The 22102-nt window shown below is 40.1% G+C and overlaps 2 protein-coding genes across 2 annotated transcripts in view; both read right to left on the reverse strand.

Annotated features, from left to right (window-relative positions):
• The window catches only part of MAOB (monoamine oxidase B), a 713383-nt gene that overhangs the window by 482483 nt on the left and 208798 nt on the right, over positions 1-22102 (reverse strand). The window lies entirely within an intron of this gene.
• The window catches only part of EFHC2 (EF-hand domain containing 2), a 198034-nt gene that overhangs the window by 100947 nt on the left and 74985 nt on the right, over positions 1-22102 (reverse strand). Inside the window, exons 4-7 of the mRNA XM_050775820.1 lie at positions 15483-15706; positions 4656-4907; positions 3265-3376; positions 2734-2874 (exon numbers count right to left, since the gene is read on the reverse strand). Of these exons, the coding sequence (XP_050631777.1) occupies positions 2734-2874; positions 3265-3376; positions 4656-4907; positions 15483-15706 (729 nt within the window). The remainder of the gene's footprint in view (positions 1-2733; positions 2875-3264; positions 3377-4655; positions 4908-15482; positions 15707-22102) is intronic.

The following is a 22102-nucleotide window of genomic DNA, read 5'->3' on the forward strand; positions in this document are numbered from 1 at the left end:
CTGCCTGATGGAGGGGGTCACACTGCACTATTAAAGAGAAGAAATCTATGGAATCACCTTCTCCTTAGAATCCTTAAAAGTATGAAGGAATCATCTTAAGAGATTGAGTTTTACACAGGAGCTCAAATGTCTCTTGGAATTCTAGCAAGCCCTCCACTTCTACATAAATAGAAAGGTTATCCATGTACCTTTCTTGGGACTGTGGCCAACTCCTTGTCTTTGTCTGCCATTTTTTCTCCCCCCAAAATATGTTGGGGTATCATCACACAGGAGAAGGTACTAAAGCACCAAGGCTGCATTCTGCGTTAGAAGTCTTCCCCGACTTCCTGCTAGAGAGGCCCCTAGCTGTGTTGCTGGTACTTGTCAGATCCTTCCTGCGTGCTGCACAGTGGAGACACCCAGGTTTTCTACTGAACGCAATAATTGACAAGGGAGGAAATGTGACCACGATTATTGACAGAACCACGATGATTGATGGGACTTTGTCCTGGTTTGGGTTTTAAGGATACCGAAACATAACACATGTAATTTGGTCAGTTTAAAAAATTGCTGGGACCGGATGAACTATAAATAAAATTAAAATGGCAGAAATAACTGTATCTAAGTAACATTAAGGATATTAATTTCACCTTACCAAAAAATCAGGAAAAACAAACGCAAAGATTATCAGAGAATACTGATTCATTCTCCCCTCCACCTCATCATAGATATAATTTCTAGTCTTTACTTACATTAAGTACACTGTTGTAACTTAAGAAATGTTGTGTAATAATAGTGTCTGTTAAATGGGATATTTTAACATATGTTATGAGAAATATAAAAAGTCAGTGTGACTATGAAATGCATCATAATTTTGCATTTGCATAATTTTCTGTTAAAATGCATAATGCTCATGTTATATTAGCTTTAGAGGCACAGAGTACTTTTTTTTACATAATACAATTAGTCCACAGAGTGAACAAAAGAAGTGAACAGAAAGAAATTAAGCACAAGGACTCAACTGAAATGGACCATAGGACATTTGAAGCTGGTACATTTACCCAGGATGACTCGATTTGGAGCACAACAAGGAATTCACATTGCCTCCAAAAATTTTCTAGAGAAGCCGTTAAGACCCTAACAACATACTAAGTCTCACCACTAGGACATTCATTTTCCCAAATTCAACTTTCATATTCTCACCAAGCTGACAGACAAACATCAACCAAAAGTTGGACTTTATGTTTAAGGAATCATACAATGCTTTGGAACATTTACCATGTCCTTTATATTAAGGTAATCATCAGGTGTAAGTTATGGTTTTTGGTGACTCATCTTGATATATACATTTAAATTTTCATTCTATACTAAAGACTTATGGATTCCAAACAGGCATCTACATTTATTAAAGGCCAAATTCTTTTCCCATAGTCTAAGGGCCACCAGCAGCTTCTCCAGAGCAGCTGCCACCTACACATTCCTGGCTGCTTCTTGTCCACAGTCCCCAAGGCAAATATGCCCAACTGTGTCCACTGAAGGGGACTAATTTTAGAAAATAAAATAAAAAGAGGTCACCAATTTGGCCCCAGTAGGGCCCATACATTTTGACTAATCTGGCATGCAGATGCAGTGCAACAAATTCCCCTAATGAACCTAAGAGTAAAACTGAAAGCCTTTTTTACTCTAACCCCTTTGTGTGCTTGATGTGCCTTCTCTCACAATATAGAGACTCCCAGAAGGCCAGGAATACTACACAATGCAGACAACAAGACACATAGTATGGCTTCATCTCATTCTAGAGACAAAGCACCTTGTCTTTTAAGAAGCTGCGGTTGCACTTGGCTTCCATCTCACCCCTCGGGGAAGTGTGTTCATATGAATACTCCAAGGTCCAGAGAGAAGTACAGGACTAAGTACCCCCTATCCCAACTCCAGTCCCAAACTGGGACGTCAGCAAGTCCCATCAATTTCTAGCAGCAGCAGGTACCTTGAGACTCAGGTAGAGGGGAGTTTAACAAATGAGGGTTTATGTTTTAGGTTTCACATCACATCCTCCACCAGCTTCCAAGACACTCGTAACACGGTGTCACACGCTGCAGGTCTCAGTTCCCCTTCCAGCCTAGAAACCTCTTATGCAATTCTGTATCTCCTAAGTCTACTACAATGACCTACATATAGTAGGTGCTCAATCAATAGCTCATTTTCATTCTGAACTGAACTAACCTTATTGGAACGGAGTTAATGTCTGAGAAGAGAGAAGCTTAAGACCTGGCTGAGCCTCACCAGGAAAGGGAGAGCAAAACTAGCAGAAGAGAATTCCCTTGATAACTCAATTAGGTATACCCATTGTGGTAAGAATTAAGTGAAAAGAAAAGCATTCATTTTCCATTTTGATTGCTCAGCCAAAACATTTACCCCATACCGGAGTGGGGCAGAGGACTATAAAGGAAAATGGAAGTCCCTGGCATCAGGCAGACAAGTTCAAATCTTGGCTCACTCTTTGCTCACTGCATAACCTTGGACAAATGAGCCCCCTTTAAGTCTCAGTTTTTTTCACCTCTAAAACGGGGATCATGAGCCTACCCATAGAGAATTGTTAGGAATATATAAGACAACAAATAGCTGGAAGATAGCAAATGCACAATAAGTGGTAGCTATTATGAGCCTAGCATTTGAAACTCCAAAGTAAAATCTTAACTGGGGAACAAAGAGTTTAATTTTAAAAATATTTTAATTGACATACGTATCACTTACCAATTCCATATTTAGACTTATAATAAGACTTTGTAAATTCATCACAGTCATAAAGGAGCACTTTTCTTCCCCACACATTGATGGTGACTCCGAGGGACAGGTCACTATCTTTGTAAAACTCTTGGTCTACTTCTCCTAGCTAATAAAGACAAAGGAACATAGCATTGGCACCATGGACCCTCCAAAGAACCAGGAACCCCTTCCCAGAGAAAAAAAGGAAATTAAAAATAAAACTTCAGTCTTTAATAACTAAATTTTAAAAATCAAATAAAAAAGCAACCAGTTGATGTTAATGTTCTAAAGTATTATTTTAGCACTGTAGTATTATACTTACAAACTGCAATGCAATGCATATATTTATATAGACATTTCAGCATGCTTATTACTAATAAACAGCAGTACAATGCATATTTATGTAATCATCGATTTCATTCACAATCTCACAAGAAAAGAGTATGTAACTCGCCCCACTATTCAGGTTCCAAAGAAGTCACCCTAGAAACAGGTAATAAAATGTGAGGTTCCTTCCCTTATATCTATCCATCAGGAAGCCATCCGCTTGGTTCTTTATAAAGTCACCATACAAATTGAGAACCGCTCGATCTGTTATCTGGCCTGGTTGATAGACTCTAGGTGGGCAATTCTGGAAGACAAAATCAAAACAAGGTGTGGTAGGATTTAATCCATTCCCTTTCTTACTATAACTCCAGGGCTGGCATACAGGTGGCACTCAATGAATATTTGTTGAATGAATGAATAAAATGAATTAACTGATGTTGGCACACTGTAAATGTCAGGTATGTCATTATTATTTTATATTTAGCCTATTTTTCAAAGTCATTCTAAAAACAGGTTTTTCTGGCACCTCCTGGTTGCCTGCTATGCGTATCCCAGGGCTCACTCTGGGACAAACTGTGCCTCCCCTGCCTCCAAGCACACGCAGTAGGGCTTCTGGCAGTGGGCTCAGAGAATCTGGAAAAACCTCCCGTGAGGACTGAATGGTCAGCAGTTATTTGCCTCGGAAATCAGTGTTATGGTAACCTTTCCATGTGCACTAAGAAGATACTTTACCCAAATAAGAAAGAAAATATAACAGAGCTTTTGAAAAAGCCTTTATGTTTTTAAGTGTCCTTATAGGTGTTTACAGGTCCTTTGATGGTGTTTTTTTGTTTTTTTGTTTTTTTACTATGTTACCACATTTTAAAGACAGGGAAATAAGCTCAAAGAGGTTATGCGATTTGCCCAAGGTAGCACAACTATTAAGGGGCAGACTCACAACTCTAATCCAGGTCTGGGAAGTTTCTGCTGCCCCCAAATTACATGAGCTCTCAAATGGCCATAAATATTTATAGAAATCAATCTGACAACTCTTTTTAATATCAAGTAAAATGCAAAAGTCATCACTGCCACTAGCTAGTGGCTAGTTGGTGACCAGTTGCTACACTCAGAAAAGGCACTTTGGTTTGTAAACTTGCATGTGTATGTTTGTGAGTGCATGTGTACATGCACATGTAGGTGCATGTGTATAGTGTGTGTTTGTATTCACAACCTAGACCAAACCATGGGCTCTCCTCAGTAGTCTGTAGTGCCCCGTCCAAAGCCACAAGCAATTCTTTTACTAAGGAGTCATTTAGTTTCATAAAACTGGATATGAACTCAATGATGAATAGGTGCTTTCTCTTACATTTGACTTTTTTCCTTTACTTGCCTTAACTTCAATGTTCCAACTCTAATTGATCATATTCTCTGTATTACTTTCACAGATGTATATTAATAGAGAGCACAAAATGAAAGTTTTCTAAATACCTGCACCAGTGCATGGTTATTATCATCACATAGTCATAACACACAACATTCCAAACAGTGACTCTAGTCTCTTGACTCACAAGCAAATTCAGAAAGTGGTTATGTCCACTGCTCACCTTGGGCAGCTTACTCCTCCGGAGGAACATTTTTATAGCATCTCGGCCTGAGTTGTGTGGAAGCAATTCTTTGATTTCAATAGTATCATCACACAAGAAGTAATGCAGGATGAGTTCTCTACGGTCTCCAAACATTGAGACTGAGTCATCCCACAGGCAGAAGAAACACAAAATCTTGCCATGATACTGGAGGAACTGTTTCAGGGTGTCGAGGGATTCGTAGGGACGTAAGGGCTCTACGTGTTCTAGAACCTGCAAATGGAGAAAATGTCAGTAATAGTTGCAGGGTTTGCATAATCACTTCTAAGATACACACAATCAAGTGACAAATATATAAAGATATATTTTTGGCCAGGTACGGTGGCTCATGCCTGTAATCCCAGCATTTTGGGAGGCCAAAGCGAGAAAATTGCTTGAGTTCAGGAGTTCAAGATCAGCCTGGGCAACATGGCAAAAACACAACTCTTTTTTTTTTTTTTTTTGAGACGGAGTCTCGCTCTGTCACCCAGGCTGGAGTGCAGTGGCCGGATCTCAGCTCACTGCAAGCTCCACCTCCCGGGTTTACGCCATTCTCCTGCCTCAGCCTCCCGAGTAGCTGGGACTACAGGTGCCCGCCGCCTCACCCAGCTAGTTTTTTGTATTTTTTTAGTAGAGACGGGGTTTCACTGTGTTAGCCAGGATGGTCTCGATCTCCTGACCTCGTGATCTGCCCGTCTCGGCCTCCCAAAGTGCTGGGATTACAGGCTTGAGCCACCGCGCCCGGCCAAAAACACAACTCTTAAAAAAAAAACATTAGCCAGGTACGGTGTTACACGCCTATAGTCCCAGCTACTCAGGAGGCTGAGATGGGAGAATTGTTGACCTCAGGAGGTCAAGGCTGCAGTGAGCTATGTTCACACCACTGCGCTCCAGCCTAGGCAACAGAACATGACCCTGTCTCAAAAAAAAAAGAAAACAAAAAAGATCTACTTTTCTATAGACTATTCTGTGATTTTGTTTTTTAATTTCAACTATGACATAGATACATATGCATCTATAACCAGTTTTAACCTTAAGAATAGAGACAAACAAGTATGAAGAAGTTTTTCATATTAAACATTAATACACTAAATTATACTTCTGGCCAGGCGGGGTGACTCACACCTGTAATCTCAGCACCTTGGGAGGCCAAGGTAGGTGGATCATTTGAGGCCAGGAGTTTGAGACCAGCCTGGTCATCCCTACTAAAAATACAAAAACATTTAGCCAGGTGTGGTGGCAGGCGCCAGTAATCCCAGCTACTCAGGAGGCTGAGGCAGGAGAATTCCTTGAACCTGGGAGGCAGAGGTTGCAGTGAGCCAAGATTGTGCCACTGCACTCCAGCCTGGGCAACAGAGCAATACTCCGTATCTAAATAAATAAATAAATAAATAAATACATAAATAAATGAAAAAAACTATACTTCTTTAATATTTTTTAAAACTGACTTTTCTCAAAGATTTAAAATTCTTATTTAAGAACAGACAAAACTAATCTATGGTAACAGAAATCAGAATAGTAATTGCCTCCAGGTAGGGAATTTGACCAGAAAGGGGGAGAAAGGAGCTTTCTAAAGTGATAAAAATATTCTACATCTCGATTTTTGTGTTGGTTACTCAACTGCACACATTTTACAAAACGTGTTGACCTATACACTTAAGATTTATACAATTGACTCTATGTTAATTATATCTCAACCAAAAACATAATTTGTCTTTTCACTGGGAAATTCATATGTGTACATAATTCTTATTCATTCAAAGATTTTTGTGAAGGTAAAAGGGAAGAAATATATTCACTGTTTTATTTTAGCTCAAAAAGCTTTAGGTATCAAGGATAAGAATGCCCCGGAGAAACAGGAGCACAGCAAATGGAGAACTTAAGGTCTGCAGAGCCTCTGCCTCGGCTGTCCTCTGGCCCAGGAACCACTAGTTCCATAGTCTTCTTGATGTAACTCTTCCCTCTATTTGCACTTCTGCAGCCCTGTCGTGGAGTTAAACTGCCCCCATTTCATCTGATGTAATCAAATAGGACTGTTACATAAAGAAGTGCACACTGACAAGGGAGATGTTATCCCAAATCAGGTTATACAATCTTTTTGTAAATTCTTGAAATTTCTATCTGTTGAGGGCAGTCTAGGTGCAGTCTTAACCCAAGACAGCGGGGAGACATGATGGCTTTCCAAAGACTCTTCAGTCTTATCCCTGATATTTAAATGAAATTATGGGACCACAGTTTCAATTGATTGAAAAACGTTTCTTTGGCATTATGAGGCCTCTAAGAAAAGCATTATTGATAATATACCATTGGGATTCTTTTCAGTCTAAGTTAAATTGTTTAATTTTAACTTTACAGTTCAAGACAGCAAACACTGCAGAAGCAAATGTATGAAAGTCAATATAGAAGCCTCTTATTAAACTCCTAATTTCCCAAAGATTTCTATATTTATTGAAGAATTTTCTCCCTGAGGGAATAAATGCTAAAATGATGTTCCCACTCTGAAAGGAAATTATTTAAAACATTTCTTAGCTGTTCTTAGTATTTATTCGCAATTCCTGGCACAAAAGATCTTTTTCTGGGGGTGGCTGGCAAGATGGCCGAATAGGAACAGCTCCGGTCTGCAGCTCCCAGCGAGATCAATGCAGAAGGGGGGTGATTTCTGCATTTCCAACTGAGGTATTCGGCTCATCTCATTGGGACTGGTTAGACAGTAGGTGCAGCCCAGGGAGGGCGAGCCAAAGCAGGGTGGGGCGTTGCCTCACCCAGGAAGCGCAAGGGGTCGGGGAACTCCCTCCCCTAGCCAACAGAAGCCATGAAGGACTATGCCATGAGGAACAGTGCACTCCAGCCCAGATACTATGCTTTTCCCATGGTCTTTGCAACCCTCAGACCAGGAGATTTCCTCAGGTGCCTACACCACCAGGGCCCTAGGTTTCAAGCACAAAACTGGGCAGCTGTTTGGGCAGACACCAAGCTAGCTGCAGGAGTTTTTTTTCATACCCCAGTGGCGCCTGGAACACCAGTGAGACAGAACTGCTCACTCCCCTGGAAAGGAGGTGGAAGCCAGGGAGCCAAGTGGTCTAGCTCAGTGGATCCCAACCCCACAGAGCCCAGCAAGCTAAGACCAATGGCTTGAAATTCTTGCTGCCAGCACAGCAGTCTAAAGTCGATCTGGGATGCTGGAGCTTGGTGGGGGGAGGGGCATCCGCCATTACTGAGGCTTGTGTAGGCAGTTTTCCCCTCAGAGTGTAAACAAAGCCTCCAGGAAGTTCTAACTGGGTGGGGTTCACCACAGCTTGGCAAAGATTTTGTAGCCAGACTACCTCTCTAGATTCCTTCTCTCTGGGTAAGGCATCACTGAAAGAAAGGCAGCAGCCCTAGTCACAGGCTTATAGATAAAACTTCCATCTTCCTGGGACACAGCACATGGGGGAAGGGGTGGCTGTGGACACAGTTTCAGCAGACTTAAACGTTCCTCCTGCCAGCTCTGAAGAGAGCAGCAGATCTCCTAGCACAGCGTTCGAGCTCTGCTAAGGGACAGATTGTCTCCTCAAGTGGGTCCCTGACCCCTGTGCCTCCTGCTAGGAGACACCTCCCAGCAAGGGTTGACAGACACCTCTTACAGGAGACCTCCAGCTGGCATCTGGCAGGTGCACCTCTGGGATGAAGCTTCCAGAGGAAGGAACAGGCAGCAATCTTTGCTGTTCTGCAGCCTCCACTGGTGATACCCAGGCAAACAAGGTCTGGAGTGGAGCTCCAGCAAACTCCAGCAGACCTGCAGCAGAGAAGCCTGACTATTAGAAGGAAAACTAACGAACAGAATGGAATAGCATCAACATCAACAAAAAGGATGTCCAAATGAAAACTCCATCCAAAGGTCACCAACATCAAAGACCAAAGGTAGATAAATCCACAAAGATGAGGAAAAACTAGCACAAAAAGGCTGAAAATTCCAAAAACCAGAACACTTCTTCTCCTCCAAAGGACCACAACTCCTTGCCAGCAAGAGAACAAAACTGGACGGAGAATGAGTTTGATGAATTGACAGAAGTAGGCTTCAGAAGGTGGGTAATAACAAACTCCTCTGAGCTAAAGGAGCATATTGTAACCCAATGCAAGAAAGCTAAGAACCTTGAAAAAAGGTTAGAGGAATTGCTAACTAGAATAACCAGCTTAGAGAAGAACATAAAAGACCTGATGGAGCTGAAAAACACAGCAGGAGAACTTTGTGAAGCATACACAAGTATCAATAGCCAAATCGATCAAGCGGAAGAAAGGATATCAGAGACGGAAGATCAACTTAATGAAATAAAGCATGAAGACAAGATAAGAGAAAAAAAGAATGAAAAGGAACAAACAAAGCCTCCAAGAAATATGGGACTATGTGAAAACACCAAACATACGTTTGACGTACCTGAAAGTGATAGGGAGAATGGAACCAAGTTGCAAAACACTCTTCAGGATATTATCCAGGAGAACTTCCCCAACATAGCAAGACAGGCCAACCTTCAAATTTAGGAAATACAGAGGACACCACAAAGATACTCCTCAAGAAGAGAAACCCCAAGACATATAATTGTCAGATTCACCAAGGTTGAAATGAAGGAAAAAGTGTTAAGGGCAGCCAGAGAGAAAGGTCAGGTTACCCACAAAGGGAAGCCCATCAGACTAACAGCAGGCCTCTCTGAAGAAACCCTACAAGCCACAAGAAAGTGGGGGCCAATATTCAACATCCTTAAAGAAAAGAATTTTCAACCCAGAATTTCATATCCAGCCAAACTAGGCTTCATAAGCAAGGGGGAAATAAAATCCTTTACAGACAAGCAAATACTGAAAGATTTTGTCATCACCAGGCCTGCCTTACAGGAGCTCCTGAAGGAAGCACTAAATGTGGAAAGGAAAAACTGGTACCAGCCACCACAAAAACATACCAAATTGTAAAGACCGTCGACGCTATGAAGAAACTGCATCAACTAATGGACAAAATAACCAGCTAGCATCATAATGACAGGATCAAATTCACACATAACAATTTTAACCTTAAATGTAAACAGGCTAAATGCCCCAATTAAAAGACACAGACTGGCAAATTGGATGAAGAGTCAAGACACGTCGGTGTGCTGTATTCAGGAGACTCATCTCACATGCAAAGACACACATAGCTCAAAATAAAGGGAGGGAGGAAGATTTACCAAGCAAATGGAAAGCAAAAAAAAAGCAGGGGTTGCTATCCTAGTCTCTGATAAAACAGACTTTAAGCCAGCAAAGATCAAAAAAGACAAAGAAGGGCATTTCATAATGGTAAAGAGATCAATGCAACAAGAAGAGCTAACTATCTTAAATATATATGCACCCAATACAGGGGCACCCAGATTCATAAAGCAAGTTCTTAGAGACCTACAAAGAGATTTAGACTTCCACACAATAATAATGAGAGACTTTAACAACCCACTGTCAATATTAGACAGATCAATGAGCCAGAAAATTAACAAGGATATTCAGGACTTGAACTCAGCTCTGGACCAAGCGGACCTAACAGACATCTACAGAACTCTCCACCCCAAATCAACAGATATACATTCTTCTCAGCACCACAATTATTCTAAAGTTGACCACATAATGGGAAGTAAAACATTCCTCAGCAAATGCAAAAGAGCGGAAATCATAACAAACAGTCTCTCAGACCACAGAGCAATCAACTCAGAACTCAGGATTAAGAAATTCACTCAAAACCGCACAACTGCATGGAAACTGAACAACCTGCTCCTGAATGACTACTGGGTAAATAACAAAGTTAAGGCAGAAATATATAAGTTATTTGAAACAAATGAGAACAAAGACACAACATACCACAATCTCTGGGACACAACTAAAGCGCTGTTTAGAGGGAAATTTATAGCACTAAATGCCCACAGGAGAAAGTGGGAAAGATCTAAAATCAACACACTAACATCACAATTAAAAGAACTAGAGAAGCAAGAGCAAACAAATGCAAAAGCTAGCAGAAGGCAAGAAATAACTAAGATCAGAGCAGAACTGAAGGAGGTAGAGACATGAAAAATCCTTCAAAAAATCAATGAATCCAGGAGGTAGTTTTCTGAAAAGATCAACAAAAAAGATAGACTGCTAATAGATAGCAGTCTATATAGATAGCAGTCAAAATAGATAGCCAGACAAAGAAAAAAAGTGAGAAGAATCAAATAGACACAATAAAAAACGATAAACAGGATATCACCACTGATCCCACAGAAATACAAACTACCATCAGAGAATAGTATAAACACCTCTACGCAGATAAACTAGAAAATCTAGAAGAAATAAATTCCTGGACACATACACCCTCCCAAGACTAACCCAGGAAGAAGTCAAATCCCTGAATAGACCAATAACAAGTTCTGAAATTGAGGCAGTAATCAATAGCCTACCAACCAAAAAAAGCCCAGGACCAGATCAACTCACAGCCAAATTCTACCAGAGGTACAAAGAGGAGCTGGTACCATTCCTTCTGAAACCATTTCAAACAACAGAAAAAGAGGCACTCCTCCCTAACTCATTTTATGAGGCCAGCATCATCCTGATACGAAAACCTGGCAGAGACACAACAACAAAAAAAGAAAATTTCAGGCCAGTATCCCTGATGAAGATCGATGCAAAAATCATGAATAAAATACTGGCAAACCCAATCCAGTAGCACATGAAAAAGTTTATCCATCCAGATCGTCAGCTTCATCCCTGGGATGCAAGGCCAGTTCAACATGTGCAAATCAATAAACGTAATGAATTACATAAATAGAACCAATGACAAAAATCACATGATTATCTCAATAGATACAGAAAAGGCCTTCAATAAAATTCAACACCCCTTCATGCTAAAAACTCTCCATAAACTAGATATTGATGGAATGTATCTCAAAATAATAAGAGCTGTTTATGACAAACCCACAGCCAATATCATGCTGAATGGGAAAAAGCTGGAAGCATTCCCTTTGAAAGCTGGCACAAGACAAGGATGCTCTCTCTCACCACTCCTATTCAACATAGTATTGGAAGTTCTGGCCAGGGCAATCAGGCAAGAGAAAGAAATAAAGGGTATTCAAATAGGAAGAGAGGAAGTCAAATTGTCTCTATTTGCAGATGACATGATTGTATATTTAGAAAACCCCATCATCTCAGCCCAAAATCTCCTTAAGCTGATAAGCAACTTTGGCAAAGTCTCAGGACACAAAATCAATGTGCAAAAAACACAAGCATTCCTATACACCAATAACAGACAAACAGAGAGCCAAATCATGAGTGAACTCCCATTCACAACTGCTACAAAGAGAATAAAATACCTAGGAATACAATTCACAAGGGATGTGAAGGATCTCTTCAAGGAGAACTACAAACCACTGCTTGAGGAAATAAGGGAGGACACAAACAAATGGAAAAACATTCCATGCTCATGGATAGAAGAATCAATATTGCAAAAATGGTCAGACTGCCCAAAGTAATCTATAGATTCAATGCCATCTCCATCAAGCTACCATTGACTTTCTTCACAGAATTAGAAAAAACTACTTTAAATTTCATATGGAACCAAAAAAGAGCTCATATAGCCAAGACAATCCTAAGCAAAAAGAACAAAGCTGGAGGCATCACACTACCTGACTTCAAACTATACTACAAGGTTATAGTAACCAAAACAGCATGGTACTGGTACCAAAACAGATATATAGACCAATGCAACAGAAGAGAGGCCTCAGAAATAACACTACACATCTACAACCATCTGATCTTTGACAAACCTGACAAAAACAAGCAATGAAGAAAGGATTCCCTATTTAATAAATGGTGTTGGGAAAACTGGCTAGCCATATGCAGAAAACTGAAACTGGACCCCTTCCTTACACCTTATACAAAAATTAACTCAAGATGGATTAAAGACTTAAACATAAGACCTAAAACCATAAAAACTCTAAAGAAAACCTAGGCAATACCATTCAGGACATAGGCAGGGAAAAAGACTTCATGACTAAAACACCAAAGGCATGGCAACAAAAGCCAAAATTGACAAATGGGATCTAATTATGCTAATGAGCTTCTGCACAGCAAAAGAAACTATCATCAGAGTGAACAGGCAAACTACAGAATGGAAGAAAATTTTTGCAACCTATCCATCTGACAAAGGGCTAATATCCAGAATCTACAAGGAACTTAAACAAATTTACAAAACAAAACAAAAAAAAACATAAAAAAGTGGGCAAAGGATATGAACAGACACTTCTCAAAACAAGACATTTATATGGCCGACAAACATATTAAAAAAAGCTCATCATCACTGGTCATTAGAGAAATGCAAATCAAAACCACAATGAGATACCATCTCACGCCAGTTAGAATGGTGATCATTGGGAGGCTGAGGCAGGTGGGTCACGAGGTCAGGAGTTCAATACCAACCTGGCCAAGATGGTGAAACCCCATCTCTACTAAAAATACAAAAAAAAAAAAAAAAAAAAAAAAAAAAAGTTAGCCGGATGTGGTGGCAGGCCCCTGTAATCCCAGCTACTCAGGAGGCTGAGGCAGAGAATTGCTTGAACCCGGGAGGCGGAGTTTGCAGTGAGTCAAGATCGTGCCACTGCACTGCAGCCTGGACAACAGAGTGAGACTCCATTTCGGAAGGAAAAAAAAAAAAAGAATGGCAATCATTAAAAAGTCAGGAAACAACAGATGTTGGAGAGGATGTGGAAAAATAGGAATGCTTTTACACTGCTCATGGGAGTGCAAATTAGTTCAACCATTATGGAAGACAATGTGGCAATTCCTTAAGGATCTAGAACCAGAAATACCATTTGACCCAGCAATCCCATTACTGGGTATATACCCAAAGGATTATAAATCATCCTACTATAAAGACACATGCACATGTATGTTTACTGTACCATAGTATACCATGGAATACTATGCAGTCATTAAAAAGGATGAGTTCACGTCCTTTGTAGGGACATGGATGAAGCTGGAAACCATCATTCTCTGCAAACTAACACAGGAACAGAAAACCTAACACTCCATGTTCTCACTCATAAATGGGAGTTGAACAATGAGAACACATGGACACAGGGAGGGGAACATCACACACCAGGGCCTATCAGGGGATGGGGGGATAGGGGAGGGATAGCATTAGGAGAAACACCTAATGTAGATGATGGGTTGATGGGTGCAGAAAACCACCATGGCACGTGTATACCTATGTAACAAACCTGCACATTCTGCACATGTATCCCAGAACTTAAAGTATAATTTTAAATATATATATATATATTTTTTCTTCATAAACCTATGAAATCCCATGATGCTCTGTGCATTTTCATATAATCCATCATCATTCACAATCACTATCATGTAACAACAACTGTTAGTGAATGAGTGTAGCCATATGCAAAGGGTAGCAATTCATTTGGATCCATTTCCTTCAAGTCCTCTCTGCTGGTTCTAAATTCTTTCTATTTATCTAGACTCTTTCATCCAGGGCATTTGGAAAAACTAAAAATGAATCCAAACCAAAAATATCCCTTTGTACATCAATATACAGGCATTTCACCTTAAATATTCCAAGATCAACAATATATATATTTCTCCAGAGGGTTGTATGCCTACAACAACATTAAAGAATAATTTTGCTGGGGCTGGGAGGCAGGAATAGATGAATGATCCTACAAGTGGCTTTTAAAAAGAGATCAAAACAGAATCCAAAGAGAATTTTGTTCTAAATTTTGTTACCTCTCTGCAAGGAAATGAATTGTAAGTTTTAAAACAATAAAAATCAGACAACACTCATCTATGGGGATCGAAATGAGGACAGCAGTTGTCTGTGGTGGGGAGTGGGATTGATAGGAAAAACACATGAGGGGACTTTCTGGGGGAAGAAAAATGCTCTACATCTCAATCTGGGGGTAGGTTATACGGGTACATGTATTTGTTAAGACTCATCCAACTGTACACTTAATTTCTGTGTATTTTACTGTGTGTAATCACACTTCAATAGAAAAGGAAAAAGGAAACAAGTGATGATGATGGAAATCAGGGTAAGAGTCAAGAGATTTGCGATCCAGTCCCAGCAAAGAGATTAGCTGGGTGTGCCACCTTCTACCCCTGTGAGTGTTCAAATTCTTCTAGAAAACAGAATTTGGGCCCAGGGACTGTTTAAAACATAGGAAGACAAAAATAATACTAAAAATATTGAGTCTTTACTCCCTTACCCTAGCTGGGGTCAGACGTTGTACACAAATATCATTTCCTAAAGGGGGTACACCAGAATCATGGTCCTCCTTATTCTTCCAGAGCATCTCGGCATTCCAATGCCACCCTAAGAGGACCTGGAATTTCCTAGGGGGAAGTAAAAAGGTGTACCCAAGGCTTGGTTCACTAAATCACTAGTATAGAAGCAAAGATCTTTCTAGCCAGTTAGGCAACTAAAATGCAAAAACACAAGCCAAGGAAGTGTGGATACAATTCATACACCATCAGTGACCACAAAGCCAGTTGTGGGTATCTAGAAACTGTCTCACCTGTGCAGTTCACTGAAGACTCCTACTACCTGAAAGAGAGACTCTCCACAGAGAGAATTGGGGTGAGGCAGTGAGGAAGTCATTCCTGCTCTGTGGCTAACACTCAGCCTTCCCTCTGGCCCAAAGAATAACAAAACAACTGGAATAACTATGGCCCTAAAAGGTCTTTGACATCTGCATCAGGAGTACAAATACCCTTTACTGACTTTCCAAAGGAATTTTTATTTTGAAGACAAGAACTCAATGCACGTCAATTCCTTACCTCTCTCCGAATCTTCATGTAAGGATCTTCCGGACATGGTACTGGGGGATTCACTTTGACCCCTATTTTCCTCAAAAAGTTTCTTGTGAATGCATCACAATCATAAATCTTGAATGTCCGACCATAGAAGACAACCTCTGTGCCGACATTAAAATGATACACAGTATAAAACTGATCCTCATCAGGAGGCGGGAGAGTAATCCGATGACGCCGGATAGAAGTCCCTATGGCATGAAAGAAAATACAACTGTTTTATCATGTGGCTATCAAGTAAGAAGATGCAGCACATTCACTAACAACGCCAAATACTTTCCCGCAACAGAAAACTGGGCAAAGGGCTCATTCCAGGAAGCAGCATTAGCACGTTCCAACTCTGAGGGAGTCAGAAGGAGCTGAGACTTCTGAGGTTCAGAGCTCTGTGGCCAGCCTTGCACGTGGTTAGAGTTGCCTAAGTGGTAGCTGGGAAGTATTTTAATAAACCATAAAGACTAGGGTGAGGATGGGGGATGAAGGAAAGGGGACATAGGCAGAATGACCAAAAATACCAGACGCTGCCATTATGTCTTTTCCCAGAACAAGCCTGTTCACATTCAGCCACCAGCAAGCACTCAATGTGGGCATACTCAACAAGGCATTAAGGCACCAATGCAGAGTACTCACAAAAATGTGTACTCATGGCTCAAAAAAAAAAAAAAAAGAAAAAAAAAAGCTAATAAGCTTTGGAATGATAGGTGCCAACGCTGACTTAGAAGTTTCAATAAGGATGAATGACTTTTGGCTGCTGTGAAGTTTCATGGAATCTTCTTTCCTCTATCAACCTATTTTTCCTCCTCCTTCCTCTATAGCCTCTGTCCACCTCCACCCAAGCACTACCTCAAGTTTTATCAGAGTCTTCATAGTTCTAGCCAGTGCTCTGCGCCAAAAGTTCTAGGTCTCATCCCATCTTCTACTTCCAGCCCTGATGCCCATTCATTTCTCCTCATGGTGGCTGGAGAATATGTTCCCAGGGTCCCCACGTATATCCAAAAGAGTGGTCAGCCACTGGAGGTAAAAGGGTTCCTTGCCTACATGAGTGTATCAACTACACCACACCATACCAGCCAAGTTACCCAAATATTGCTGCAATCTGTTGTCCAGGATTGTTTAGGGGCCAGGCACAGTGGCTCATGCCTGTAACCCCACCACTTTCGGAGGCCGAGACAGGCAGATTGCTTGAGCCCAAGAGTTTGAGACCAGCCTGGGCAACATGGCAAAATTCTGTCTCTACAAAAGAAAAAAAAATTAATTAAAAAAAACATTAGCTGGGTGTGGTGGTGCCCACATGTGGTCCTAGCTACTCGGGAGGCTGAAAGGTGGGAGGATTGCTTGAGCCCAGGAGGTTGAGGCTAGAGTTAGCCATGATCGTACCACTGTACTCTCTCTTGGACAACAGAGCGAGACCCTGTCTCAAAAAAAAAAAAAAAAAAAAAAAAAAAAGAATTGTTTAGGGTTTGAGATTTTATCCTACTTGCAAGATGACAAGTTAGCCTTCCATAGTTTCACGGATGCTGGTAGAAGACAGAAGGTGCCTTGGTCAGAGACAAAAGGCAGTTTATTAATCAACAGCAGTAAGAGTAGCCTGAATATCAGCATTTCTTGTTCCAGTTTCCTAAGCCCCAATTCCCACAGGATGACACAATAAGGGCCAGGTAACATTTGTACATGCAGTGGGTTACGTTACAGGAGAGGAACCCTTAGCTTAGGGAACCCAAATCTTCTATAAATAGCAATAAGCATCTCTGCTCTTTATCTCAGAGGGAGCTACTATCTTTATTAGACTTTATTCTGGAAGGAGACACTAAGTCTCTATCTTCCAAGGCTATAAGCAAACCTATACTTGCTCCAGAGGGAGAGATTATTTTTGTCTTCCACAGCTACTTGCTATATAAACATCCTTGAAGAGATAGTCCAGAACAAAGAGAAGTCAGTGCCTCTGCTTGCAAGAGATACAGAAATGCATGATACCCATGGAGAATTGTCTCTCAATATCTGTAACTGACTTAGGCCTGAGAATCTACTCCAAGAACAAAGAGAAAAAGGAAAGCAGAGCAAACTGCGGATCTAATGATTCAATAAAAATTGGCTTGTGGGAACTCTGCATGGAGGTATTTTAATATGAAGATGTCAACCTATCTTCTTTGTATTTTATACAGCACTGAAAATGGTGCCTTTTCTCAAAGTCTAGAGCCACTTAGAAATTAGTCATTCCTTATTCATTAAGGAATATTTAATGAATATCTTTATGTGCCAGGAACTGTGTTGGGCTCTCTTCCATTATTCTACTTATCATCTTTTCACTCTGTTGAGGGGAAATTAACTAAAATCATTTTTGGCTTCTTTTCTTTGTAGCAATTTTTAATTACTTGGTGCATTAAATTAAAATAATAAAACTATAAAATTAGAACCGGCCTAGAATATTTTTAAATGTACTACATAAAAGATGATATAATTTTACTGCAAAAAAATTATACTTCAATTAGTCTTTAATTCATAGCACTGAAAACAGCATGCAAATTATTTAATCATTCACGATTAGACATTTAGAACAAATTGCATACTTAAACATGTATAAAAGGATGGGCATTTCAGGTATTTTCAGGAACCATTATATACCACTTTAAAAATACTTATATTGTGACAGTTTTTAAAATATATAAGAATTATTCAACAGTCAGGAGCTTCTTCAAAAATTCCATCTATCTTGAATTTTTACTTCATTATAGAAATTCAAATAAGCAAGTTAGTGATGATTTTTGTTCCATAAGACTTTGAACAGGAGTCCTATATTTTTCTAGATGGGAAAAACTGGCCCACCCACTGGACTTTTAAATAATACTAATCACAATCATCATCATAGCCCTAGGATAAACTTCCACTTACATTTTCTCATTTAATCCTCAATAATTCTATAAGGCAGATAATACATGAAATATGAATACTCAGTTTAAGGATGAGAAAACCAAAGCTCAGAGTGGTTAAATGCCATGCCCAAGGTCATGCCCTAACAAATGGCAGTAAAAGATCTTGAAGTTGGGCTTTCAGACTCTAACTAAATACCATTACTTTCCATAGTTTGCCCTGAGCTCTATCTCACTGTACTGCAGCTACATATGACTTGAGGAGGAAGAGCCATAGGCATAACAGGATGGAAATGGATAAAAGAGCTACCAGCCACCATGAAAAGAAAAGAGAGATGATGAAGCTGCTCTTCTGAAAGAACAGCCTCTCTGCTCTAAGGGGAAGTTTCCAGAGATGCCCACCCACTGCTATGGCAATGCACCCTGCAGGGCCTGCCCCACCAGGTGACTTGCCTGCAGGAGCCTGCAGATTTCAAGACCCCCAACTCTTCCTTCTCTTAGCCGCTACTAGATACTTCTCAGAAAAGGCTAGGGAAGTTCTTGGTGTTAAAAAAAGAGTCCTGAGTCCTGAATACCCATGAGTTAGAAAGAAAAGGCAGGTCTAACACTAACAGTAAAGTTTTGATAACCAAAAATCTAATGTCACAATTCCATATTAATCAGAAAACCAATGTGGGCCATTCGAAATGTACAGTTGCACATGAGAGCTTTCAATAACATATTCATAGGGTTTCTGAACTGTGTCCTTTGAGAATTAAAATTTCTAATTATCAGAATTTGTATGTTTTTAGTCTTCCACGATAAATGGCAGAAACTCCATCAGCAGGAATTTGTTCTGGGATGTCAAAGAAATGGGCAGGATATCATGTCCTTGGCCCACATTGAAGAGCAAGTGAAATCATCAAGGTAGATAAATAAAGATATTGTTACAAAATAGAAAAACAACTAAAGCACTGTATTTGCCCTTTAAATTTTCGGGTGTTTATCTTAACTGCCCCATAAAGACTATTAGGACACATGTCCAGGGATCAGATGCCTGCTTTCCAGCTTTTCTTCATCTTCATGTTTTATATCTCTCTTCCTTTGTAAAAGCCCTGCTATCAGGCTATACTTTTCAAGCTTTAACTTTTTAACATTTCCCTGTGGTTTAGATCAAAGTGACCATATATCCATTTATGTTTAATGTGTTTTCATGTTATTCAGTTGGGACTTGCCTTAGATCTTTGCTCATACTACTAAATTTACTTTTCTGGAATTCACCTTCCAGAATTAAGACTCCAAATTCTCACCTCTATTTTATTTTTTATTTATTTATTTTTTTTTTTGAGACAGGGTCTCACATGGTTGCCTAGGCTACAGTGCAGTGGCATGATCATGGATCAATGCAGCCTCAACCTCCCAGGCTAAAGCGACCCTCCCTACCTCAGCCTCCCGAGTAGCTGAGATTACAGGCATGCACCACCACGCCTGGCTAATTTTTTATTTTTTGTAGAGACAGAGTCTTGCTTTGTTGCCCAGGCTGGTCTTGAACTCCTGGCCTCAAGCAATCCTTTTGCCTCGGCCTCCCAAAGTGCTGGGATTACAGGCGTGAGCCAGTGCACCTAGGTCACCTCTATTTTAATTTAAGTATGTTAATTTCATTTTAGTAATGCTGCAGACTTAGAGTACACCCAAGTCTAGAGGCAGATATTTCTTAGGTAAATGAAGATATAACTGCAATTGCCACTTGTCATCCCATCTACAAGTTTGTGCCCTAAAAATACTAAAAGCCTTAACCACAATCACACATAACAGAGTCTTTTCTTCCTCTTGTGCTTACTATATTCCTCCACTAAAATGACTTGTATACTTTTACTTTTATTTTTCTAACATGTTACCTTTAGAGTTTTGGTTTCACAAGAATAACTATTTTTATATACATAACCTGGCACCCACCTCGCAGCACAAGAGTAAGAAGTTTAAAATTCCACATTTCTGCTCACAATAAGAAACAGTAACCCTATGCATCTCCCCCTTAGCCACTGAATAAGCACCAAAATAACAGATGCTTTAATGTCCTCTTGCATGACCACCTTCTTGCCCAGTTTTCCCTATTCAATCTATGATCTGCTCCCAAATACTTCCCAATTTATTGTCCCACCACTTTATCTCATGTTGCTCCTTTTGACTATTCTGCCTTTCTCTTCCATCTTTATCTAGAGAAACTTTTGAGGTACCATTCAAATGCCAGCTTCTCTAGTGCATACTGGCTTTTCCTCCTCTGATCCCTCAGGTACCTGGTTCCCTCCCCAGTGTTCACCCTCTAGGGTCACCAGATTTAGCAAATTAAAATATAGGCTGCTCAGTGAAATCTGAATTCCAGATAAACAACGAAGAATTCTTTTTTTTTTTTTTTTCCACCCAGGCTGGAGTGCAGTGGTGTGATCTCAGCTCAGTGCAACCTCCGCCTCCTGGATTCAAGTGATTCTCCTGCCTTAGCCTCCTGAGTAGCTAGGATTATAGGCATGTGCCACCACGCCCAGCTAATTTTTATATTTTTAGTCGAGACGAGGTTTTGCTATGTTGGTCAGGCTGGTCTACAAACTCCTGGCCTCAAGTTATCAGCCCACCTCCGCCTCCCAAAGTGCTGGGATTACAGGTGTAAGTCACCATGTCCAGCCAAATTCTTTAATATAACTATGTCCTATGCAATATTTGGGACATAGTTATACTAAAAACTTCACTGCTTACCTGAAATTCAAATATAACTGAGTATCTTATACTTCATCTGGCAACTTTCCCACCACCCCTCCACCACTTTATGGGATATAATACCTAAATACAGTATATGCCCAATAAGAGTGAATGGCATATGAATGAATGACTTCTATTTTGTGTGATTACATTTGCTTGATCAAGTAGATTATCTTAGAGTAATAAAAATATATATAAGAAATACTACCTTTTTAAGGGGCCAAAACAAGTCATTAGTGGAAATCAGTGTTCTCAACTAAGATGAACTAAGAACCACAGGGAAGCCAGTTCTTGACCCCATGTCTACAGAAGAAAAAATTCTAGGATGGGCTAGGAGATTCTGAGAATCACTTTCAACTGAGAACAACTGATATAGACCATAAAAGAAAATCATGGCACATTTCTAATCATTATGCTTTCTTTAGCACAGATTAGTCTGGACTTGGTGTATTTAACTGACAATTATTCTGCTAGACAATTAGAGGTAAAACTACTGGGTTAACCTCTGACATTCTTGGCTTGATATAATGTTGTTTTAACTACATTCCAGCAGAAAAGCAACACATTCTATAAATATAACACATCTAACCGAAAAGAGAGTGATGTCCTGGCAAGAAATGAAAGCAAGCCTTGAAGTGCAACACTGGCTTTCTTGACTCATAACACACACAAATCTCCTTGCCAACAAGAACTTGTGAATATTAAAAATATGTTGTTCTGATTAGAAGCTGCATGAATGCCTATTTTGGTACCATGCTAATAGATGCCTCTTTTGTTTCTGGCTGATTCCAAACTCCCCCCACTGTAAAAAGTTACATGATAATAGAGGTAACTAAAAGGGAGCAGGGGAGGGTTATAATTCCTCCAGTTGCACAAATTTTCAAATGGTCACACAAGAAACAAATGCATCTGACCTCCAAATTCATTTAGAAAATATCAAAATCCTATGGAAGTGACAGGAAGACCATCAATGCACAGCACCTAATCTTG

The sequence above is a fragment of the Macaca thibetana genome, chromosome X, assembly GCF_024542745.1.
Source record: "Macaca thibetana thibetana isolate TM-01 chromosome X, ASM2454274v1, whole genome shotgun sequence".
NCBI classification, from domain to species: Eukaryota; Metazoa; Chordata; class Mammalia; order Primates; family Cercopithecidae; genus Macaca; species Macaca thibetana.